Raw genomic sequence first — 26,131 nt, 5'->3', positions numbered from 1 at the left:
GAGAATAATTGCTATTTTCAGATTTCCTTTAGGTATAAAGAGAATAGAACAGCCAGGGTCATTGTTTGAATTTTATCCATTATTGTGATAACATTTTCTACTTCACCAGTGGTTATATATGTCTTTGGTTAATGAAAGATGGAAACCAAATTCATGCGATAAATACTTACAGGGTAGGCTCTGAGGATACAGATATGAGAAAATACGGCTCCTTGCCCTTAAGCAGACCACAGTCTGTTGGAAGAGAAGAGAAGAGAAGCGATTCCATGCACTGTAATTCATGGTGAGGTTTTGAGGATTACCTTCAGGGGGCACTTACGGTGGCCTTGAGAGTCCGAGGTGGAGGAGGTGACCCTTGAGCTGCATCTTGAGGGCCACAGAGAAGCGGGTCGTTGAAGGTAGGGAGCAGCTTGCTCTGAACTGCCGAGCTGTGAGAAAACACGGAGTACTTGGCGGATAACTGAATGGCTGGCATGGAGAATGGGGGAGGGATGCTGGCAGAAATGAGGTTACAGAGAAGCAGTTGTGAAGGCTCTTCAGTGCCATCTGAAGGAGTGAGGATTGACTCCAAAGGTAGTAAGAGAGCCATCGAGTGTCTGTAGGAGAGGAACCTGAACCACAGTTTGGATTCTGGATCCCTCTGGTGGTACCAGGGAATTTAGCAGGCTGGAGGTGGGGAGGGGGGGCAGGTCCAAAGACATGGAGGTGAGGTGGGGTGCTGTTGCCTAACCCAGAGGAGAAAAGGACCAGGCCTGGGCAAAGGCTGGATTCGGACTGGAGAGTATGAGGTGGATCTCAAGGATTTAAGGCCTGGAATTGACAGGCTAGGAGTGGATTGGTGATTTTGTCGCTTTAGAATAACAAATACGGAATTAAAAAAAATTTCAAGGATTTGTCTGTCTCCCCAGAGATTTTGACTGAAGAAATGTGTGCATGAGCGTGTCCTTGCAGGTAATTCTGCCAGGCCCCCCAGGTCACAGGTGGGGTAGAGGGTGAAGGAGAGGAAGGAATCCAGGAAGAGGGACTGGGCGACAATGTAATGTATTGGCCGAGCTGGAAAACACGGGCAAGTGTGAGTTAGTGGCCAGGTGTGGTTGGAGTTCAGCACAGTGAGTTGTGGCTGGACAGACTCTTCACGGACAGATTTCCCCAGATGCTCAGCTCCATGGAGAGATTTTGGTCCAGTTCCAGGGCCAACTGGTTGTAGATAAAATGAGGTGTCTGCATTTGATAGTTTAGCCACGGGGTCGTCTTCACCTTCAAGTTTCCTGCTCCCTGAATTCTGCATCTTGCGTGGATTGTCCACCTTGGGCCGCTGCGGAACATCCTGGTGGGGTTCGCTGTCTGGGGACAGTTTGTGCTTGAGCGAGGTCTGGGCAGGGCCTGGGTTTGCCACCCACACTGTAGGTGGTGGTTCAAGTCTTAGGAATTGCTGAGAGGGGCCAGGGAAACCCTCTGGGTGGAAAAGAACAGAAGACAGAGACAGGATCCTGATAAGGAGTGGGCGAGGAAGACGAGGAAAACTAGGAGAGGTGTGTCATCGGAAGCCAGGAGACCGTAGATTTTTAAGGGCAAGATTCCAGGCATGGGGAGTCTCAGCCAAGAACGAAGTGGAGGGAAATGCTGCAGAAAAGGCCAAATGAGTTGGAATAGGGTTTGAATTAGGTACATTTTAGATTTGCAGTTAGATAGTTACTTGGGTGATCATGGCCAAGGGGGGAGAAAACATCAAACACCCTGAGATGGAGAAAGGCCATGAAGGATGGAACTGTGCAGGTGGCCTGTGATGGGGACAGCCGGGCAGGGCTGTGTGCAGGCGACACGCCAAGGCAGGGTTCCCCACGAGCTGAGAACTTCTTGGTGTGTCAGCCCTGTCCGTGCACACTGCCCTGCATTGCTGGGACTCTGCACTTTCAGGAAGGGACAGTGGGGCAGATGTTTATGCCACTTTACCCCCCTGAAGGGCCAGATTATGTCCCTGAACTCATCTAAGGGCTTAATATTCCTAGTTTCCTGGAGTGAGTAAAATCTTGTATTAGATTCCTCAAAGTTCCACATACAGAATGTTTCTAAGTTAATTTCAAGGTGCTACACTAAGAAATACCTAACCAGCCATCACATGGAATTTAGAGCTTAGTTTTTAGGCATAGGCTCCATGGAATGGCCAAGACAAGTCATAGATTAAGGGGTAAGAGAAAGGAAATGAAAACATGCTGAAATCTTGGTCTGGGAGAATGTTCTAGATGCTTTCATTCTTGATGTTGGCAGAGAAATATGGATTAAACTAAATTTAAAATGTATACATAATTTCCAGATCAGAAATTGAATATAGAACTTCCAAGAAAAAGGGAACAGGAAAATGTACAAAGAAACAGCATGAAACTCATTTAAAACAAACAAAAAACAACCCAGAAAGCAAGATGGCAGACGCAAGGGCAGTCTTCTACATATTGGAATAAAGCTAAATGAGTCAGCGTCTCAAGTTGCATAGACAGAACTCATCCATGTGCTTTTGCAGGACACACAGCTAAAACAAAAAGAGATAATTGTTGAGAATATAGTAATTTAAAATTTTTAAATGGCAAATTTAAATTTTCCAATTTAAAATTGATGGGAAATTTGTAAATAGGTGGGAAAAGATATATCAGGGAAGTGAAAACCAAAGCAATACCAGATAGGGAGACTGTACAAGGCAACACACACACACACACCCACACACACACACACACACACACACAAACTGAGGAATTAATGAGTTAACACCCTCCCCAAAATAGAATCAATGAAAAACACCAAGAATATATTTGAAAATGCAAATGAGTAGGTAGACCTTTGGCAAATCCAATCAGGAGAATAGGAGAGAGAATTCATACAACTATGTAACATTAGGTGTGAGAAAAGAAATACAACTACAGGAAGAGAAGAGAGAAAACAAATTCAATATACAAATTAGTGTTAAGCATATTAAATATCTCGATGAAAGGGAGTATATTCTAAGAAAATATAGATGACCAGAATTGACTTGAATTATCAGAGAAAACATTGCCTGAGGACAATTCATTCTCCAAGAGGACCGCAGATTCACATGTAAATTTCCTCAACTCTTCAAGGAACATTTTTTCTGTATTTAAACTATTCTTGAGCTTAGGAAAAAATAGAAGGGTTCACTTTTTTTTTTGAAACTGACATAACAGTGATACAAAAAGATAGTGTGAAAATAGAAAGCTATAGGCCACAGAGGTACCAAATTTCTAGAAAAAACATTAGCAAATCCTCTCCAGCAGTGACTAAAGGGATACACTGTGACTTCTGAGGGTTCGTTCTGGAGACACAAGAGTGAGTCATTAGGAAACCATAGTAGGGATGCTAAAACCCACATGATGACCTGGATTCCAGCTCTGTTATGGCCTAAAATAAATAAATAAATAAATAAATAAATAAATAAATAAATAAATAAATAAATGCCTGTCATTAAACTGAGCAAAGAAATGGACACTTCCTTTACATGATGAAGAAAAGTCAGATGTAAATATTTGATGGAGGGGCACCTGGGTGGCTAAGTTGGTTAAGCATCTGACTCTTGATTTTGGCTCAGGTCACGATCTCAAAGTTTATGGGATCGAGCCTCACTTCAGTCTCTGCACTGACAGTGCAGCACGGAGCCTGCTTGGGTTTCTCTCTCTCTGTCTCAAAATAAATAAATTAAAAAATGAAAATAAATATTTGGTGGAGAAGAACTTGAGGCATTTACATTAAAGTCAATAATTAGGGCAGCCCACTTCCACTACTAATATCTGCATTGTTCTGGGGCTTCTGGCCAGTGCACAAAAAGGAAGAACAGGAAAGAAAAAGTACATACTTGAGAAAGAGGAAGAAAAAGAGAGTGTAAACCTGTCATGTATGTATATACGCAGTTATATACACGATCGTATACGAGATACCTAGAATATGTGAGAGATCAAACTAAAAAATGTTAGAACTAATAAGAGTTGTATGGAACTGTTGAATCACTAAATTGTACACATGAAACTAATATTACACTGTAGGTTAACTAACTAGAATTTAAATTAAACTTAAAAAAAACGGAATACCATATCAGAATTTCTCAGACTTGAAACATGGGACTGGTAGGAGCTACAAGTGTAATCTTAGAGGACTTTGAGTTCATAATATTTTGTAATCGTATTTCCTTTTAAACAAAAATCTACCACATGTGAAAAAAAAGAGTTCACGCAGTGGCTTATAAGGTATATGTGCAAAAATCAGTAGATTCATCATATCAACAATAAGAAATTAAATATTTAATGAAAATTGCAACAGAATGATAGAATAAGTTGGGATAAATTTACTAGGAATGGACAAAATAGATAAGGAAAGTATAAAAGCATAACAAAAAATACACTGAGAATTTTAGATGGGATGTCTCAATATTATAAAGCCGTTATCTCAAAATTATAAATGTCTCAAATTTTTTTTTTTTTTGGAACTTGACAGATTATTCTAAAGTTTGTATTGAAAGTGAATGTGTGAGGATAGCTGCGCAGCCTTTGAAAAGTGTGGAGAGTAATTTTTCCCATCAATAGTTAAAATGGTGATACTATTACAAAGCTAAACAGGTGGATAAAACAGTAGAGCAGGTGGTTCCAAAGTGCCAGTCCCTGGATTTGCCACATTAGAATCTCCTGGGGGATCTTGTCTTGGCTCCATAGGTTTGTGGCAGGTCCAAGAATTTTTATGTTTCAGCCTGATTTCCCAGGGGATCCTGGACTGAGAAGGTCCTTGGGATAAGGGGTTCTTGAAGGGTTACAAGCATAACTTTTCCAGCTTAGAGGGGAGGAGGGATCTTAGGATATGAGGACATGTGCCGCTGTGGAGAGGCTCATCACTGCTGGGTCATTACCTTCTGGGCTCAGGGTGTGGGGGTCGGGTAACTTAGCGACCACAGTGACCCTCTGGATTGCAAGATGTTAGGAGACTTTGCTGCATATTGACATCCTAGAGGGAAAGATATGATATCCAGGCCATGAACTCGCTGGGTACATTCCTGATGAGTACTGAGGCCTTTCTTGAGAGTGTTGGCTAGGGTGAGTCACCAGATGGGACCTGAGGATGAACCCAGCGGACTGGGTTTGCCTTTGGGAATCTCTTCCAGTTTGATGGGAGCCCCGGGCTGGCCTCTGTGTATTATAAGCATGGTGCTGCACAGAGACTGGTTTCTCCTTTGGGAACTAGCATCAGCAGACGAGTGGATGAACACCAGGAAATAAATCCCGTCTAGAAGATCCAGGATGACGAGAAATTCTGATTCCAACAGCTCCTGCTCCACGTCCAATAGGAAGTGAGCAAACGTTGTGATACACATGGTGGGCAGCGGTGAGCACTAACCACACCGATTATACAGCAGCGTAGGGTCTTGGCTCTCATAAAACCACCTCCAGGTGAACTGAAAGGAAGGGGCCCAGGCTGGGCTGGTCAGGAGGACGTGTGGTGCTCGCTGACCTGAGACCCGCTTCTCTTCACATCCGGGGTGCCATGTGCACCAGGCCTCCTGGAGTGCAAGAGTGGCCGTGGGGTGCTCCTGAATGATAATATTCCTGCCTTGTGATGTTTTGGACTGGTTTCCCCATTCTCCTCTCCATGGATGTTTTTCTTCTTTTCAGACGTTTTGCTTATGTTTTGTAATATTAAAGAGAAAGAAGTATAAACTGTGGCCTGAAAAAGATTGAAGTCTTGTGTTCCCTTCTTTTCTTTTTTTTATAAATTTTTTTTAATGTTTATTTATTATTAAGAGACAGACAGAGTGTGAGCAGGGGAGGGGGCAGAGAGAGGGGGAGACACAGAATCCGAAACAGGCTCCAGGCTCTGAGCTGTCAGCACAGAGCCCGATGCGGGGCTCGAACTCACGAACCGCGAGATCATGACCTGAGCCAAAGTCAGACACTTAACCAACTGAGCCACCTAGGCATCCCTTTCGTTTACTTCTTGGTTGTTTTTTTTTTTTAATAATTTATTTAGTTTTTAATTTACATCCAAGTTAGCATCTAGTGCAACAATGATTTCAGGAGTAGATTCCTTAATGCCCCTGACCCATTTAGCCCATCCCCCCTCCAGTAACCCTGTTTGTTCTCCATATTTAAGAGTCTCTTATGTTTTGTCCCCCTCCCTGTTTTTATATTATTTTTGCTTCCCTTCCCTTATATTCATCTGTTTTGTATGTATATACACCACGTCTTCTTTATCCATTCATCCGTTGATGGACACTTGGGCTCTTTCCATACTCTGGCCGTTGTTGATAGTGCTTCTATAAACACTGGGCTGCACGTGTCCCTTCAAAACAGCACACCTGTATCCCATGGATAAATACCTAGTAGTGCAATTGCTGGGTCGTAGGGTAGTTCTATTTTTTGTTTTTTGAGGAACCTCCATACTGTTTAACAGAGTGACCGCACCAGTTTGCATTCTCATACTTCTTGATTCTTAAAGCAGTACACAGTATGGCTTCCATGTGGTTGTATATGATTGAGCATTAAAAATAAAATCCAAAACAAATAAATAAGTAAAAATAAAATAAAATAAAATCCACTTTATATATATACACAATGGAGTATTACTCGGCAATCAAAAAGAATGAAATCTTGCCATTTGCGACTACGTGGATGGAACTGGAGGGTATTATGCTAAGTGAAATTAGTCAGAGAAAGACAAATATCATATGACTTCACTCATAGGAGGACTTTAAGACACAGAACAGATGAGCACAAGGGATGGGAAGCAAAAATAATATAAAAACAGGAGGAAGGGGGACAAAACATAAGAGATTCTTAAATATGGAGAACAGACAGAGGGTTGCTGGAGGGGTTGTGGGAGGGGGGATGGGCTAAATGGGGAAGGGGCATTAAGGAATCTACTCCTGAAATCATTGGTGCACTATATGCTAACTAACTTGAATGTAAATTGAAAAAATAAATAAAAATAAAAATAGAATCCATTTTATGCCTTCACTCTGATTATTTATTTTCAGTGAAACACAACTGGGAGACCATGACAGAAGCAATTCAGAACCACATCAGCTCTCTAAACTGGGGCCACAGGTTGTCCTTGAGGGAAAAGTCTGTGGACTATGTCAATTCCTATGGAGAATTTGTTGAACATCATAGAATAAAGGTACTGTTTGTTTATTGCTTTTCTTTACTGTTGCTGGAACTTGCCTTGATCTAAAAACTCCACGTTGCATGTTAAGGGCTGTCGTTGATGTATGCACACACACGGCCTTGAGTGCACTCGCTTCTTCCCCAGTGTCGTTGATTCCACACGCCCTGCCGAATTGAAGGAATTGCCTTTCGAGAGAGCCCTTAATTTGAGGTTATTATTTGCCTTTTGATTTTATTACTATCTTAAAAGAAAACGTTTAGACTAGATAGTTCAAAGTTTAAAAGACTAAAACTAAACATTTTAGCAACGTAATTCTTTTTTTACAATGAAACCTTGGGTGGGAGGGATGGGAAAAATGGAATAAGTAAGTCACAGGGATAAAAGGTACAGCCTGGAGAATAGAATAGAATAGCGTGGTGTTGTATGGGGACCGATGGCAGCGACACTGGTGGTGAGCACAGTGTAACCCATGGACTTGTGGAATTGCTGTGTTGTACACCTGAAACTAATGTGACATTGTGTGTCAATGGTACTTCAGTAAAAATATAATGATTAAAAAAGTAAGAATAAAATGAAACCTTAACCAGGACTCCAATATATTATTCATAAAAGCATTAATAAAAGTAGCACGAAAATGAGCATATTTTATAATTTTGTAATGTTTACGTATCGTAAGATCGGCATGTAAGGAAAATGAGATCATTTTGATAAACACAAAAATTTTAAATTGGAGTTATAAAAGACCATATAACCCTCAACACCTAGTTTTCTTTTGAACTCTGCTTTCATAGCCCAGTGTGCAGTGTTCTTGGTGGGATCTGAGGTTATTTTGTAGTCCTTCGTTATCTCTGGAAAGGTATGAGGCAGTCCACTCAAAGCCGCCCCTTTTGAACCCACACGCTGTCCAATTTGAATTCCGTCAGTCACATGAAACATAACAGAAATATGGGTCGGGTAGTTTCATTTCTCAGATTGTGACATGCCCAGCACATTTGGTTGAATAGAAGCCTGTCGTTCACAACCGTAGCTGCCTCTTGCATGCTTCCTCATTTACTGATAATCGGTGTCTGCTCAGTTAATTTCAGGTTTCTGTCCCTCCACCCCCACAGCCTGCGCTTGTCTGTCTCTTTCCGGACCCACCTGAGCAGGTGGCTGTCTCCAGGCGGCCCGGCCTCCATCCCACTATTTAAACCACCTTCTTGTTTAAACACCTTCATTGGTTTTTGAATTTTTTTGATGAAAATGTATTTATGAATTATGTAATTGAAAATATGCCAACAATGAATAACCTTTGCTGGTTCCCCAAAGCCAAAATCTTTAAATATATATATATTTAATGTCTATTCATTTTTGAGAGATAGGGCACGAACAGGGGAGGGGCGGAGAGAGGGGGAGACACGGAATCCGAAGCAGGCTCCAGGCTTTGAGTTGTTAGCACAGAGCCCGACGCAGGGCTGGAACCCACGAACCGTGAGATCATGACCTGAGATGAAGTCTGACACTCAACCAAGTGAGCCACCCAGGCACCCCCATAGCCAAAATCTTTAGAATGGCATATAAATGTGTTCACATTTGGCACTAATCTATTTCCCTTCGCCGTGACACAAACCCGCCTTTCCTGCCACTTTCTGGCCACTTGCTGTTTCCCAGACACCAACTGCTTTCAGGCCTGTGGGCTTTTTATATGCCCTGTTCTCTCTGTGGATTTCCATTCTTCCCAGATCATTTCACTTTCTTGTCTCCACTTGAAATATCACCACCTTTGAAGCGTCCTTGGCTGGCTTTGCAGCCCACTTCCACTGGGCTCTTCTGGTTGATGTTTTGTAAAGACTTCTCTTTTCTATGTTGGTGTTCATCGGCCTGCATTATTAGTTTTACACGTCCGCTCCTGTTGGAAGGTCTGTAAGGGTCGTAACTGGTTGTCCAGAGTGTCTCATACTCTACAGTGTGTGTGGAAAAAGGTGAAATTTACTTTCCTCTCTTCCAGGCAACCAATAGAAAAGGACAGGAAACTTCCTACACGGCTGCAAAATTTGTCATAGCAACAGGCGAAAGGCCACGGTATTTAGGAATCCAAGGAGATAAAGAGTACTGCATTACTAGGTAAGATTAAATAGGCAGTTGTAACTGGAAGTTGCATTACGTTTATGTTTCCAATTTGTTTAGTCTCTAATATCGTTTCACAGAAGATTTGAGTTGATGACACATAAAAAGTATAACACAAGAAGCTAAGTGGTTAACATCACGAAGCCAAGAGAAAATAATGCTAGGTGAATAATAAGTCCAAACTGTGGGACAAATACAGGCTGTATGATTCTAGGTGATTGCTCATCGAGGTCTGGGAATTTCGTGGAGGCCGAAGCAAGGAAGGGAATGCAAATAGCTTTAGGGTTTAGTGTCTATATGATAATGAACCAGTGGATCAGGAGAAGTGTGGCTGTTCTTAATACTGAGATTTCACAGTAACTATCCCTAGATGGTCATAAAGAGGACATTGTATAACACATTATGGTACAACAACTTTCAAACTTTTTTGAGCAGATGCACATTAAGAAATGCATTTTTCGTTGTACTGTTCAGATTTACACACACACACACACACACACACACACTCAAACCATGTTTCTTATCACGTATAATGTTGTCTAATGTTTTCTATTCTGTTTCATTTTTAAAATACCTTCACTTGTGATCCACTAATTTGATTTTGAAAGAACTACTGTGGACACTATTATAAACTCCAAAAGGCTGATTCTGTTCATGTTTCTTCCTTCAAACACCACGCTGCAATGCAGTCAGACCTCTACACATCGAAACCTAAATAATTCGTTTCATTTAAAAAAATCTTTTTTTTAGATTTATTTATTTTTGAGAGACAGAGCGCAAGTGGGGGAGGGGCAGAGAGAGACGGAGACATGGAATCCGAAGCAGGCTCCAGGCTCCGAGCTGTCAGCACAGAGCCTGACGCGAGGCTCGAACCCACGAACCATGAGATCACGACCTGAGCTGTAGTCGGACGCCCAACCGACTGAGCCACCCAGGTGCCCCTATAATTCATTTCATTTTTATTGCCTGGGCGTTCCTCTTGTTTTTATTTTTCAGTGACGACCTTTTTTCTCTACCTTATTGCCCTGGCAAAACATTAGTAGTGGGCGCGTCTTATGTTGCTCTGGAATGTGCAGGAGTTCTTACTGGCCTTGGCTTAGATGTCACGGTTATGGTGCGCTCAGTCCTTCTTCGGGGCTTTGATCAAGAAATGGCAGAGAGAGTGGGCTCCTACATGGAACAACATGGTGTTAAGTTCTTAAGAAAATTCATACCTGTGATGGTAAGTCTGAAAGGCATTCGGAAATTCTTTTTATTTTTAGTTTTTTACTCTCTCTTCAGTTATTTTATTCTACCGGTCCTTAATTCATTTCATGAAATAAATTAGTCTGTACTCAGTAAGACACCTTAAAGTTAGTGTTCCCACCTCCTGGTCTACAGAACTGACCTCCACATGTCCCACCGTCCTCCCCCCATCCTTGCCCCCATACAGGAAGGTGTCCTTGTTCATCTCAGGCCCTTGCCTATTTTCTCACCTTCTCTCACTTTCCCAGGGATGCCCCATCTTCAGTTAGCTGTCCCCCCGCCCCCCACCCCCTGCGTTTCCCACCAGTGTCTCTGCTCTTTGAACAAATAAGCCTTCCCTGCTCCTCTCTGCTCTTCTGGGTGGGTCCCCATGTTTCTTTTCCTGTTTATAAGGAGACTTCTGGTTTCTTGCCTCCATTTTCCAGTTCAGCCAACTCTCAGCTGCTTCTGTCCTTGCTAACTGCTTTGAAATTGCGTGTTGGGGTCTGTGGCACACTCCATGCCGTCAAAGCCAATGGTCACATCTCTGTCCTTATGTGATAGGCTTCTGGGTAGCATTTGTGAAATTGACATGCCTTCTGTTTGAAATATTCTCCTTTTTCTTTTTAAATTTTTTTTAACGTTTATTCATTTTTGAGAGACAGAGAAAGCATGAGTTGGGGAGGAGCAGAGAGAAGGGGAGACACAGCATCTGAAGCAGGCTCCAGGCTCTGAGCTGTCAGCACAGAGCCTGACACGGGGCTCGAACCCACGAACCACGAGATCATGACCTGAGCCAAAGTCAGATGCTTAACCGACTGGGCCACCCAGGCCCCCAAAACATTCTCCTTTCTTGACCTTTCTGGTCCCACAACCTGGGGTTCCGCATCTCCTTGACCTGTAAATGTCAGAGCACCTGCTCCTTCTTCTCTTCTCTGCTCATTTTACCTGGGCGGTCCTCGTTAGGTCCGTACTTTATTGTCTCGATGGTATAATGGCTCTCAGATTTATATATCCTGCTCAGGCCTCTCTCCTGAACTCCACACCCATTTATCCATTTGGCTGTGGGATATCTCCGTTTGAATTCCTCATAAGCATTTCAAAATTATTAAGACAAAAATGAAATTCTTGATTTTCTTCCTAAATGTATTCCCCAGCTCCTCTTTCGGGCCTATCTCAGTAGTCAGTAAGTGGCGCTATAGTCTATGCGATTTATTAAGCCAACACCTACAAAGCGTCCCTCACTCCTTTTGTTACCACCAACTAGTCCATTAATGTAGTCTTACCTCCAAACTGTATTTTGTGACAGTCCTTTCTTTCTCTGTCTTTACCTGGTCCAAAAACCTAAACGCGCACACACATACACACACGTGTGTGCACCCTATGACCCATTTATTTTCTGTCACGTTTACACAGAATCATTACGTGTTTTATCCTTACCAGGTTCAACAGTTGGAGAAAGGGTCACCTGGAAAGCTGAAAGTAGTGGCTAAATCCACCGAAGGGCCAGAAACTATTGAAGGAGTATATAATACAGTAAGTTTTTATTTTATAAGCATTAAGTGGGTGAACATGCTCATAAATTAGCACAGGTGAAGTGTATGGGAAAATTCTACCAGTTTAACTTTTTTTTCTTTTGGTTCTCTCTCAGACTATAATAAGTACAGCAGGTAGTTGAGCTGTTGACGTTTGGTAGTTTTCACTGTGCATGAAAAATACCCTAAGAAAACATATAAGTAGGTGTAATTATGCATAGAACAAAATCTGGAAGCAGGTATACCTGACTTACTTCTGGGGCATTAGATATCTTCTACATTTGGGCATTTGAATAGTTTCAATAAAAATTCAATATATATCTCATCATTTCTCGGCCTTTTGGCTAAGGTCAAGTGTAAAAATTGAATATATCTTACAATCAGAAACAGCAATAAAGATCTTGTTGTTTTGAAAACAAACAATATAAAATCTGCAAACAGTGTGAATAGTCCGTGGACTATACTGGGTGGCAACAGTTCTAATTTAAACTGATGATATTTGGATGTCAACATTTCTTTTACATACTATAGTTTAGAGTTTTAACCTAAATGATACGTTTATGTTTTATATACTGATATAGTCATGATTATTTTGAGCTAAAAATGTAAACAATATGGGGAGAATCAACAAAGTCAAAAAATAAGTAAGAAAATAAACCATCAACCCCAGTTAAGATTTCTCTTAGAATTGCATTAGACATGTAAATCAATCAGTAATTTTTTTGCAATATTCAGTCCTCTGATCCATGGATATATCTGCTTTTTTTTAAATTAAAAAACACTTTTAATGTTTATTTTTGAGAGAGAGAGAGAGAGAAAGCAAGCAAAAGCAGGGGAGGGGCTGAGATAGAGGGAGACACAGAATCTGAAGCGGGCTCCAGACTCCTAGCTGTCAGCACAGAGCCCGACACGAGGCTCGAACTCAGGAACTGTGAAATCATGACCTGAGCCAAAGTCGGACGTTTAACCGACTGAGCCACCTAAACACCCCTATATCTGCTCTTTTCCTTTTTATTTCTTTTTTTGCATAAGTGCCCTAGCAAGGACCTCCAAGAAATGACAAGTGGCATTCTTGTCTTGTTCTCAGTATTGAAAGTTTTCAGTGTTTCATCATTAAAGACTAATGTTTTCTGCAGGATTTTGTTAGATATTATTAATTAAGTGAAAGAACTTCTTTGTCTTGTTTGCCAAGGGTTGTTTGGTTATTTCTTTTTTGTTTTTTAAAAATCATGAGTGGATGTTTGGTTGTAACACTTTCTTTTGTAGCTGTGGATCAAAACTTTTTTTCTTTAATCTGTTTATGTGTTGAATTACATCAGTTTTCTAACATTCAGTCAACTCTGTATTCCTGGTATAAACCCAGCTTGGTAATGGTTCTTTTTGTATATTGTTAGATTTGGTTATTTAGAATTTTTACATTTATATTCATGAATCATATTGGCTTATACTTTTCCTTTCATATATTGAGCTTTTCAGATTTGGGTAGCAAGGTTGTTCTGGCTCATGAAAACAGTTTGGAGTATATTACCTCTTTCTCTATTCTCTGGAAGCATTTTTATAATATTAGAATTGGTTCTTCGTCTGATAGAATTCACTGATGTAACCATCTGGGCCTAGAATTTTCTGTAAAAAATTTTTTTAATGTTTATTTATTTTTGAGAAAGAGACAGAGCGTGAATTGGGGAAGGGCAGAGAGAGGGAGACACAGAATCCGAAGCAGGCTCCAGGCTCTGAGCTCTCAGCACAGAGCCTGATATGGTGCTCGAACTCATGAACTGTGAGATCATGATCTGAGCCGAAGTTGGGCGCTTAACCAACTGAGCCACCTAGGCACCCCAAGGCCTAGAATTTTCTATACATATATGTATTTGACCAGTGATTCCATTTCTTTAACAGTCATACAGCTTTTACGGCCTTCTATTTTTAAAAAAATTTTAAATTTTATTTATTTATTTATTTTAAAAATTTACATCCAAATTAGTTAGCATATAGTGCACCAATGATTTCAGGAGTAGATTCCTTTGTGCTCCTTACCCATTTAGCCCATCCGCCCTCCGACACCCCCTCTGTAACCCTCTGTTTGTTCTCCATATTTATGAGTCTCTTATATTTTGTACTCCTCCCTGTTTTTATATTATTTTTGTTTCCCTTCCCTTATGTTCACCTGTTTTGTCTCTTAAAGTCCTCATCTGAGTGAAGTCATATGATATTTGTCTTTCTCTGACTAATTTCACTTAGCATAATACCCTCCAGTTGCGTCCATGTAGTTGCAAGTGGCAAAATTTCATTCTTTTTGATTGCTGAGTAATACTTCATTGTATATATATACCACATCTTCTTTATCCATTCATCCATCGATGGACATTTGGGCTCTTTCCATACTTTGGCTGTTGTTGTCTAAACATGGGGGTGCATGTGTCCCTTCGAAACAGCACACCTGTATCCCTTGGATAAATACCTAGTAGTGCCATTGCTGGGTCGTAGAGTAGTTCTATTTTTAGTTTTTTGAGGAACCTCCATACTGTTTTCCAGAGGGGCTGCACCAGCTTGCATTCCCGCCAACAACGCAAAAGAGATTCTCTTTCTCCACATCTCGCCAATATCTGTTGTTGCCTGAGTTGTTAATGTTAGCTATTCTGACAGGTGTGAGGTGGTATCTCATTGTGGTTTTGATTTGTATTTCCCTGATGATGAGTGAAATTGAGCATTTTTTCATGTGTTGGCCATCTGGATGTCTTTGGAGAAGTGTCTATTCATGTCTTTTGCTCATTTCTTTACTGGACTACTTGTTTTTTGGGTGTTGAGTTGGATAAGTTCTTTATAGATTTTGGATACTGACCCTTTATCTGATATGTCATTTGCAAATATGTTCTCCCATTCTGTCGGTGGCCATCTCGTTTTGCTGATTGTTTCCTTCGCTGTGCAGAAGCTTTTGATTTTGATGAGGTCCCAGTGGTTCCTTTTTGCTTTTGTTTCCCTTGCCTTCTGACACTTGTTGAGTAAGAAGTTACTGTGGCCAAGATCGAAGAGATTTTTGCCTGCTTGTTTCTCTAGGATTTTGATGGCTTCCTATCTTATGTTTAGGTCTTTCATCCATTTTGAGTTTAGTTTTGTGTCTGGTGTAAGAAAGTGGTCCAGGTTCATTTTTCTGCATGTTGCTGTCCAGTTTTCCCAGCACTGCTTGTTAAAGAGACTGTCTTTATTCCATTGGATATTCTGTCCTGCTTTGTCAAAGATTAGTTGGCCATACGTTTGTGGGTCCATTTCTGGGTTCTCTATTCTGTTCCATTGATCTGAGCATCTGTTCTTGTGCCATATTTTTTTCTTGAGTTACTTTAGATTAGTTCTGTTTTTCTAGGAATTAGTTCATTTTCTCTGAGTTATCGAATATATTGGTATAAAGTTATTCACAGTATCTAAATTTGTAAATTGTTTACTTTGTAATAAGGTGTAATTTACATGTGGTGAAGTGCCCATATCTTAGATGTACAGTTCAGTCAATTTTGACAAATGCACATGTTCGTCTAATCCATACTCATTTGAAGGTCACAGACTATTTTGTTTAGAGAGCTCTCCAGTGTCCCTTCCCACTCCCTGACCCAAACAACCCTGTTCTGATTCTGTCACCGTAGACTAGTTTTGCCTAGCCTAGATGTCACAGAAATGGGACTATACGGTATGTACTCCTCGTATTCATCCATGTTGTTGTTTCTTCTCATTGTATGATTATGTGAATGTAAAATTACGGGTGTGCCAGTTTGTTCATTTTCCTGTGGATGGACACCTAGGCTGCTTGCAGTTTGGGGTATTGGGGTAAAACTGCTGCGAAGATTTCTTGTGTAAGCTCTTGTGGACATATATCGTCATATCTCACGGGTAAATACCTACGAGTGTAATTAATCGGCCACGGGATAGTTTCTATGTTTAACTTTTTGAGAAACTGCCAAACAGCTTCTAAATGAATGAATCACTTTATATCTCCACCAGCTATGTGTGTGAGTCTTGGTTGTCTCATGTCCTCAACATTTGGGCTTATCCGGCTTTTTCATTTTAGCCATTCTGGTGCGTGTGTGGTAGTGTCTTCTCATGGTTCTAATTTGCGTCTTCCTGGTGACCAATGATGTTGAGCAACTTTTCATATGCCCACGGGCCATTTATATTTTTTCCGTTATGAAGTATCTGCTCAAGTCTTTGGTCCATTTTTTTAAAAAAAAATTTCAATGTTTATGTTTGAGAGAGAGGGAGACACAGAATCCGAAGCAGGCTCCAGGCTCTGAGCTGTTGGCACAGAGCCCAACGTGGGGCTCAAACCCACAAACTGTGAGATCATGACCTGAGCTGAAGTTGATGCCTAACTGACTGAACCACCCAGGCACCCCAAGTCTTTGGTCCATTTTGTTGTTGTTGTTACTTGAATTTTTATTCTTGAATTGAAGGAGTTTTGTGTGTATCTTGGATACACTCAGTTTTCAGGTAGATGTATTATGAATATTTTCTTCCCGTCTGTGACTTTCCTATTTATTTTTTTTACAGTATCTTTTGATGAGCAGTAGTTTTAAAGTTTTTATGGAGTCCAGTTCATCAGTTATGCTTTATGGTTAATGCCTTCTCTGTGCTCTCGGAAATCCCTAAAGGTCATGAAACGATTCTCCTACATTTTCTTCTTGCAGCTTTGTAGTTTTCTCTTTTATGTTCAAGTCTGTAATACACCTTGAATTTTTGTTTATAGTATGAAGTGGGAATATGGGTTCTTTTTCTTCCATATGGGTTTCCAGTATCATTTGTTGAGAAGACTTCCCTTTTTCCCCTGCATTGCTCTGGTGCCTTTATTGAAATCATCTGACCGTTTAGCTGTGGATCTGTTTCTGCACCCTTCATCCCATTGATCATTTGTCTGCTTTCACCACATTGCTTTGAGTATTGAAGCTTTATAACAAATTTTAGAATAGGTAGAGTAAGTCCTCCATCTTTGTTTAGGTCCTTTACAGTTCTGTATCACTTTTAAAAACAGCTTGTCAATTTCTACCAGAAAAAAATCCTGCTGGGACTTTGATTGGGATTATATTGATTATATAGATCAGTTTGGAATAACTGACCATCTTAACAGTATTGAGTTTTCCAGTGCGTGAACTTCATAGTTCTTTCTATTTATTTATGTACTCTGTAGTTTCTCTTGGCAATATTTTATTATTTTGCTCTAGAGGTCTTTTATGTAGTTTGCTAAATTTATCCCTAAAGATTTCACGTTTTTAAGCTTTTATAAAATGGTATTTAAAATTTTTAAATTCATAGCATTTAGTTGGTAGCATATACAAATGCGAGTGATTTTTGCACGTTGGCCTTATTATAGATTCTTGGGCTTAATGTCCACATATAAAACCAGTTTTGTTCTTCTTTTCAATCTGCTTGCTTTTTCTTTTTCTTGCCTTGTTGCACTTGCTAAGTCCTGAAGGACAACGCTGAATAGAAACTGAGGGTAAACATCTTTATCTTGCTACAAGGTGAAGCATTCAGTCTTTCATCATTGCTAGGATGTAAGCTGTAGATTTTATTTTATTTTTTTACCAATGCCTTCTTTCAGGTCGGGGAAGTTTTCTTTTATTTTTAATCTTCTGAGAATTAAATTAAAATCCTCAAAGGGTGTTAAATTTTGTCAAATTTCTTTCCCATATGTATTGGTTAATGATTAAATTATTTTCTCCATTAATTGGCTAATATGATTAATAACATTGATTTTTGCATGTTGAACCAAATTTTCTTTTGGGGGACAAACTCCACTTGGTCATGATCAATTATCCTTTTTCTATATCACTGTATTTTATTTGCTGACATTTTTTTTAGGATTCTGCATCTATGTTCGTGAGTATCAGCTTATAATTTTATTTTAATATCCTTGTTTGATTTCTGTATCAGTCGTTTATGCTGGTCTCATAAAAAGGAGTTAGGAAGTGTTCCCTCTTCTTTTTTTTTTGGAAAAGTTTGTATATTAGTATTATTTTTTACTGAAGTTTTGAGAGACCTTACCAGTGAAGTCATTTGGGTCTTGAGTTAATTTATGGGAAGTTTACAAATGGTGGATCCAGTTTCTCTAATGAGTATAGGGTGTGTTTGTCTGCTGGGGTTGCCATAAGATAACGTGGCAAGGGGAATTGAGTTTCTTAACATCTCTGGTGGCTGTGAGTCAGATCAAGGGGTCAGCAGGTTTGGTTTCTTCTGAGGCCTCTCTCCGTGGCCTGCAGATGGCACCTTTTCCCTGCATCCTCAGGTGGTTGCCCTGTAGTCTGTGTCTTCTGTCCCCCAATCCCGTGTTTTTATAAGGACACCAGTCATATTGGATTAGGGCCCCCCCGCCCAACGGCCTCATTTTGCCTTAATTCTTTAATCACCCTGTCTTCAAACACATTACATTCTGAGGCACTGGAGGTTAAGACAAAACACGTGAATTTGTGGGGGGCGGGGGCGGGGACATAAGTTAGCACATAACGTAGAGTTACTTAGATTTGCATGTGTGTGAGTTGGTTGAACAGTATTTCAAGGAATCTATTTCATCTAAACTGAGGAAATGATTTTGGCACAGTGTGTTCATAACATTCTACTATCCTTTTAACGTCTGAAAGATCTCTAGTGATGTTCCAAACCTCTCTCATTCCTGATATTGACAATTTGTGGTTTTGATCTGGCTCTAAATATAGGTTTTGTTAGCAATTGGTCGTGACTCTTGCACAAGGAAAATGGGCTTGGATAAGATTGGTGTCAAAATCAACAAGAAGTGAGTACACATGGGATCATTGCACTGTGGCTGCACAAAGCAAAATGTTTCTACAGACCACCTCTTGGAAATTCCCATTTAGTTATTAAGATGCAAAGTGTTAATGCTTTAAGTTTATTTCACAGTAAGTATTGTGCAAGTATTTGTTTGTTTACCATTTTATTTATTTTTTTAATTTACGTCCAAGTTAGTTAGCATTTAGTGCCACAATGATTTCAGGAATAGATTCTTTAATGCCCCTTATCCATTTAGCCCATCCCCCCTCCCACAACCCCTCTGGTAACCCTGTTTGTTCTCCATATTTAAGAGTCTCTGATGTTTTGTCCCGCTCCCCGTTTTTATATTACTTTTGCTCCCCTTCCCTTATGTTCATCTTAAAGTCCTCATCTGAGTGAAGTCATATGATATTTGTCTTTCTCTGACTAATTTCACTTAGCATAATACCTTCTAGTTCCATCCATGTAGTTACAAATGGCAAGATTTAATTCTTTTTGTTTGCCGGGTAATACTCCATTGAATATATATACACCACATTTTCTTTATCCATTCATCCATCGATGGACATTTGGGCTCTTTCCATATTTTGGCTATTGTTGATAGTGTCCAGCTCTTTATTAGTATCAGTTTTTTTCATTAATCAGTAATTCTTTATTGTGTGTCTTAAAGAGCTGATACATTAAACAGTGATCTTAAAAAATAAATTGTGGAAATGTATTCATCCACTGTTTGATTTAGAGTGAATTTTTATGTCGTTGGTCAAGCAAGGAGAAAAACTTCAAAGCTCTAAGTGGGACTTGGGGGAAATCTGGAGATATCCTTGGCATCTAGAAAATGAGCGTGGTTTCACCAACCCAAAAGGTGGCTTTTTTGGAGCTGCAGAAACCCTTATGATTTTAGCCATTGGTGTTATAGACATTGATGCCTGAGGTGCATCACTTCTTGGAGGCAGGTCTTTATGTGTTTAGTCATTTTCTCTTGGAAGAGTTAGTGGTAGTCATGCAGCAGTACGGAGTGAGCCATAATGTATTTTGTTTCCTTCCCAAAATCTGCAAGGACTGGCAAAATTCCAGTAAACGATGTGGAACAGACCAATGTGCCCTACGTGTACGCTGTTGGGGATATTCTGGAGGGTAAACTTGAGCTCACACCTGTTGCCATACAGGCAGGCAAGCTGCTGGCTCGAAGACTTTTTGGGGGCTGTTTGGAAAAGGTGAGTTTCCCGCTGTCGTTTTTGAGATGATATCTAAATCAAAATTGCGATTAAAAGAATCAACACTTGTGTGCTTGTTTTGCAAGTAAAGGGTTCCTCACAGATAAATTAGTATTTACTAATGATTTTCAACAAATACTGTTTGAGTGCCTGCCATGTGCAAGATGGCAAGATGTGCAAGATGCTGGGTGATATACGAAGGATTGGCATGGATCCAGTGCCAAAGGGCTTCCCAGGCGGGTGGTGGGGGATTATGAGTAAGGTAAGACAAGGGGCAATTAGTTGTGACTGATTGGACTGATAAAGGTGTCCCAGGTGGATGGCTGCTGGCCCTGACTTCAGTGCCTGCTGGTGTGTGTGTGAACCTGGTCAGGTTGTTTCAAGTCTCTGTGCCTCAGTTTCGCCTCTGCCAAGTGTGACGGAGATGATATCTACCATGTCCTGCACCTTTCGTTGCGTTCGATCAGAGATGTGGTACTGGCTTTGCAGGATGAATAATTAAAAACTGAGGAAGCACAGGACTGTTCTGGTAAGTAGATAATGCAGAGGCAAGCACAGAGCTCAGCAGGGCTTGGTTTGCTCCAGGACTGTGAGCAGTCTGTTAGAGTTCCCAACTGGAGACGTCATGCCCCACTCCATGAGAGCACTCTGGACATGTGCAAGTGTTGGCGGAGGAAGGGCGTGGGTGGGGGTGAGGAATGCTAAATGTTCTGTTCCACACGAGGAACTGTCCCTTCCACAATACCTACAGCATTCCAGGAGTGCCTGGGTAGCTCGGTTAAGCATCTGACTTCGGCTCAGGTCATGATCTCGCGGTCTGTGAGTTTGAGCCCCGCATCGGGCTCTGTGCTGACAGCTTGGAGCCTGGAGGTTGCTTCAGATTCTTTGTCTCTCTCTGCCCCTCCCCCGCTCACCCTCTAGCTCTCTCTCAAAAATAAACATTAAAAAAAATTTATAAAAAAAAAAATCTCGTGCCACAGTAACGAATTGGAAAGGCCTTCTCTACGTGGTGGGGACTGTTGAGACCTTTATTCCCTCTATCTTTTTGTTTAGAAAGATGTTAAACCACAGGAAGAATAGTAACAATCACCCATATTACCCTTTCTTCCAGATCCCCCCATTATTAATATTTTGCCATCTTGGCTCTCTCTCCTTTTCTGAATATGCATGTGTACACGTGTGTACTTTGTTTTTCCAGAGCTTTTTGAGGTAAGTGGCAGGCATCAGTGACCTTTGGCACCTGTATACTTCAACACACATCTTCTGAGAACAAGGATATTTACTTCCATAACCACAGTTCTCTTATTCTATCTGAGAAATTCAACAAAAATGAAACACTGTTCAGATTTCCTCAGATGTCCATCACATGTGCGCATGTGCACGTGTTTGCTTACCGTGGCACACTCAACTCTTCTGACCCTTAAAGCTCTTTTAGATTGGCGTCGTCCCCGTGCCTTTAATTGTCTGCTTGTTTTGTTTTTCATGACTTTGAATCTTGATGAATTCAGACTGCTTTCCTTGTAGTGTCTCTATTCTGAATTTCTCTGATGGTTTTGCATGATTCAGTTCAGGTGAAGCGTTCTGGGCATACATGCTTCGTAAAGGATGCTGTGTTCTGCTTTTTTATCACGCCAGATGCCTTGTGAGGTCATGAATGAAGACCTTGAACGTATACATGGAGGCCTTGCTAGGATGTGGGTCTGCAGGTGTCAATGGGTGGGGCCTGGGATGCTGAACATACATTGTCACAATGCAGTTAGCATTTCGGGGTGTATGGAGGCAGAGTAATGCCTAATGCTCCAAGAAGTCAATCCAGGTGGCTTTGAGGAGCAGTGTGGTTAGGGTATGAAGAAAAAGTGAGCATTAAGGTACAGGACCAAAAGGAAGGCTACAGGCAAGGCAAGATGAAGTCCAATTCAGTTGGAGGAGATGGTCTAAGATGTGGAAAAAGTGTTTCAGATGAAAGGAAGGAACACTGAGGCATTTCTTCTTCATTATCCTTAATTGTTAGGACACCAGAGACAAAAAGCATCCGTTGAGAATAAGCCTCCCCCGTAAGCTGTGGGACACGGGGTCAGTTGCTGGTCAATACAGCCAACCCTTGAACATCAAGGGTTTGCACTGTGTGGGTCCACTTACAGTGGATTCTTTTCAGTAAACACGGGACAGTGCTATCTATAGATGTATTTTCTTTTCCTTATGATTTTCTCAATAACATTTTCTTTTCTCTAGCTTACCATATTGTGAGAATGCAATATCCGATACGTGTAACATAATAACACGTATTAGTCAACTGTGTTATTGGTAAGGCTTCCCAGTCAACAGTAGGCTTTTCGTAGCTAACTTTTTCGGGGTGGGGTGGGATCAAAAGCCATAGATGGGTTTTTGACTGCATCGGGGTTCAGCACCCCAACCCCCACATTATTCACGGTGCAACTGCAAATGAATCAATGAATATCTGAGGGCTTGAGAGAAGTCTGGAAAGACGAAGGCAGTCCCTGTGGTTATGTGATTTTTCTCTAGCTGCGTAGAAGAAAAGAAAAATCCTTGGCTTACCCATGATTTGTAGGTTAGCAAAACTGAAGTGGTATTAGAGCACATAACTCAAAGATTCTAGGCCCACGTATACCGTCCACCTCACCGATAGAGGGATACCTGGTGGCGTGTTGATTGGTTTTTGTCTTGGGTAATGAGAAATAGAGACTCACTCACGTGACGCATACTGAGGGGGTTTCTTACAAGGATCCTGTAACTTAGTAAGTTGCAATGCACAGTGACTCTGAATAAGCGGCATTCTGGGACCGGGCTGCACTGCGTTTGAAGCTAGAACTGGGTCTGGGGTCACGGCTGCTCTGGGGGTGCTCTGCTTCACAGGGTGCTCTTCCATTAGCCTAACTTGGCTATGGCTCCACGGCCACCAGGGGATTCTTTCTTTGCTTCGAGCTCATCTTCCTGCAAAAGAAAGAATTTCATTAACGTAGCTTATCTTTTTCTGCATAGGTTTCTGGCCAGCTTATGCCTTGGCTTTCTTTGTCACCCTTGACCTAATCACCAACAACCTGTTGGCAAGGTTGGGGGGCCACGTAGTGCTATGGGCAGTGTCGCCCCTTGAGGGGCTGTGGATGGACGGGCCTAGAGACCTCTATCTCTGGTTGAACCCTCTGTTGTTTCTGTGCTGCTGCACCCTTTCTCTCCACGCAAGGTTTTTATGACACTTCCGCCAGTGTGTTCCCGTTCTCCTCCAGCTGTCACAAAGACACCCTCTTCCAGGCAGAGATGCCACCTGCACTCACACTCACTTTCCCACAGGCTGCTGGGAGATGCGTGTAGGGCTCAGGGTCTGCAGTCTCCCTGTGATGTCCACTCACACCCTGCCTTAGTCTCATAAGGGCTCTCTGGGGGCTCTGCCAGAACCACAGGACCTATGAGATCCCGGTCCCCACGTTATCCCCCCACCGTACATACACCATCTCCCCTTGATGGGTCCAGGGCAGTCACCCCCTCCAACACTGTCGAACTGCTTCTTTGTAGTTACGTGAACCGCCAAGGGTGGTCTCAGCTCCCACCGAGATAGTGTGATTCTTGGTTGCCTGGTAAAGGTGTTCCGGGGGAGCGGGGTCTGGAATCCCGGGGATGGAAAGAAGACATTTTAGAGAGTCTCTGGAGGCACTCCGCCCCTACTGCTCTGTTGCAGAAACGGAAGTCGGGTGTGGGCTCTGGGAGAGCTGGTCTCTGCCCTGGAGTTGGGCTCGCCCCATCCTTTTGGGTAACTTCGAATGCGCCGACGCAGTGATAGGGTAAAATGAGTCACATTGAACTGGACTTCCTTGTTCTCCTTCTGTAGATGTATGTAATGTAGATGTTTGCTGTGAAAAGTGTCCCAAAATAAGCAGATGTAATTTGTTTATCTTTCAGTGTGATTACATTAATGTTCCGACTACAGTGTTTACTCCTTTGGAATACGGCTGCTGTGGATTATCTGAAGAGAAAGCTATTGAAGTGTATAAAAAAGAGAATCTCGAAGTAAGATTGTGTTTTAATTTACTGCTTACTTTTTTAGAAGTTCTCTTTCTGTCAACTGACTTTGCTGTCGCTTTTTGTTTTGCACATGACCGTAACGGTTGTATTGTAGGAAATCATATTCCTGTTTTAGGAAAATTAGGAATTCAGTAATTTAACTCTCCTTGTCTAGCTAATAATAATACAGCTGGGGAAAGGGAGACATACAACATATGCATTAGGACTTAGGGTCACAAGTGACAAACGTCTATTGGAGTAAGCTTATACGAGGAAGCACAAGTTACTATAAAACTTTTAGGAATGCAGGAGGGGATCAAGGCCTCAGGAAGAGCTAAGAACCAGGAACTGCAACTCGCGTGCATGCGGTTCATTCTTCTGCTTTTTGAGCACGGACTGTATTTGCCCCTGGTATGCACATAGCAGCCAAAATATGGCCTTTCTTCGACAGACGAGTTTATCCCATAGTGCTGGTCTTAGGAGGAATCAACTGACTCACTGTTTCTCAGTCTCAATTCCAAATTATGGGAGATGACATCTGATGGGTCCGAATTGGGTCAACCGTGCACCCACTTCCATTCCACATGGCGGTAGCCAGGCTCGTGTCACATCCACACGGCTCTGGGAGCCTGCATTGTTTATGGCCTCCGGTGGGCGGGGGGTGGGGGGGGAGTAGGGGGGTGGGAGGTGGGACAGTTCCCAGGGTTGTCAGCCTGTTGTGGGCTGTGGGCTGTCAGATTCCCAAAAAGATGTCCTCCATACACGTTTATTTCCACCTCCCTGTCGCCCCTGCCCCATCCAATCATAACAAGCTTCTAAGTAAATATTTTCTTACGTTGTATTTTGATGAACAGGTTGAATGGGTTTTCTTCGGCACACCCTTCCAACATAGGGGGGATAGGGAGGAGTAAAAAGAGCAGGAAGATGATTAGTACTTGATGTTTTCAGCAAAAGAGAATTGAAATATCGTTCTTCTCCCTTGAAGGCACCTCAGTTACTGGGAATTCCTTTAAGTGACAGCACTAGTTAAGTGGCCTTATATACATTTCTCGTATACATGATTAAAACTTTATAATGTTGGGGCCCCTGGGTGGCTCAGTCGGTTAAGCGTCTGACTCAGCTCAAGTCTTGATCTCAGGGTCGTGAGTTCAGGCCCCACGTTGGGCCCCGCACTGGGATTGAAGAGTACTTAAAACTACATATGTACTTTATAATGTTATTTTAGATGGTTGTTTTCAATGAGAAGCAGACGTTTTAGAGGATAGTATTTGATCAGAGTTTGTAATTCCTTGTAGGAACGGGTCGTTTATTTTCTGCAGTGGTGAACTTTGACTTGAGTTTTGGAACCGTGTGAACAGTTACGGGTTTAACACTTAGTTCAAAACATTTGAAGTTAATGAGAAATTAAGTTAGAAAGACAGGCACATGAGAGGAAGAACATAGAAGGCTATATGCCAGACAGAGGAATGTCTTTATAGGAAAAGAGTTCCCTGGGTTTCTGGGATTATGTCAGGACCTTTTTCCTAAGGTCACTGCAGATCAACTAACGTTTTCTTTCTTTCTTTCTCTCTTTTTTTCTTATTTATTTATTTATTTATTTTTGTATTCATTTATTTATTTATTATTTTTTAAATTCACTAATCAGAAATTTGGTCTATTATTTTTTTTAAATTCCTGTGTGAAGAGACTTGGGGAAGCCTCTCAAAAACACATAGATAATATTTTTTCAAAGTGAGGATATCGAGGTGGGAAGAAAAAAGAATAGGATGGTGTTAGAAGAAAAAGGAATGTTAGAAATTATATTTAATATAAAAAAAAACCCTCGAATTTGTTAGTTTGCAGAATTCATGCCATGAAGTCCCATAGACTTGCTTTAGAATTAACCTAAAAATCTACCTCTGCGTTTCCTGCCACCTGACTGGGGGAGGGAGAATTGAGGGAGATTTCTCAAGTTTTCACAAAACGGGCTTTGAGATACGGTGAACAATCACCTGAAAGTATCCCCTTCATAAATATAATTATGGGCTTTATAGAGCTGTTTCTTATTAGAGCCAGAAACGCAATACCATGGCATAATGCCACAGCACAGTATATTAAAAAAGTAATTCCTGAAGAGGC

General features: G+C 41.4%; 1 protein-coding gene across 1 annotated transcript in view; it reads left to right on the top strand.

The window, feature by feature from the left end:
• The window catches only part of TXNRD3 (thioredoxin reductase 3), a 67,618-nt gene that overhangs the window by 22,344 nt on the left and 19,143 nt on the right, over window positions 1–26,131 (top strand). Inside the window, exons 8-14 of the mRNA XM_053220292.1 lie at window positions 7,022–7,164; window positions 9,140–9,255; window positions 10,255–10,480; window positions 11,926–12,018; window positions 18,710–18,786; window positions 19,840–19,996; window positions 23,912–24,019. Coding sequence (XP_053076267.1) covers window positions 7,022–7,164; window positions 9,140–9,255; window positions 10,255–10,480; window positions 11,926–12,018; window positions 18,710–18,786; window positions 19,840–19,996; window positions 23,912–24,019 — 920 coding nt within the window. The remainder of the gene's footprint in view (window positions 1–7,021; window positions 7,165–9,139; window positions 9,256–10,254; window positions 10,481–11,925; window positions 12,019–18,709; window positions 18,787–19,839; window positions 19,997–23,911; window positions 24,020–26,131) is intronic.

Source organism: Acinonyx jubatus, chromosome A2 (assembly GCF_027475565.1).
Source record: "Acinonyx jubatus isolate Ajub_Pintada_27869175 chromosome A2, VMU_Ajub_asm_v1.0, whole genome shotgun sequence".
In the NCBI taxonomy this organism is placed as follows: Eukaryota; Metazoa; Chordata; class Mammalia; order Carnivora; family Felidae; genus Acinonyx; species Acinonyx jubatus.
Note: the sequence above shows the minus strand (reverse complement) of the source record. Positions and strands in the feature narration are given on the sequence as shown.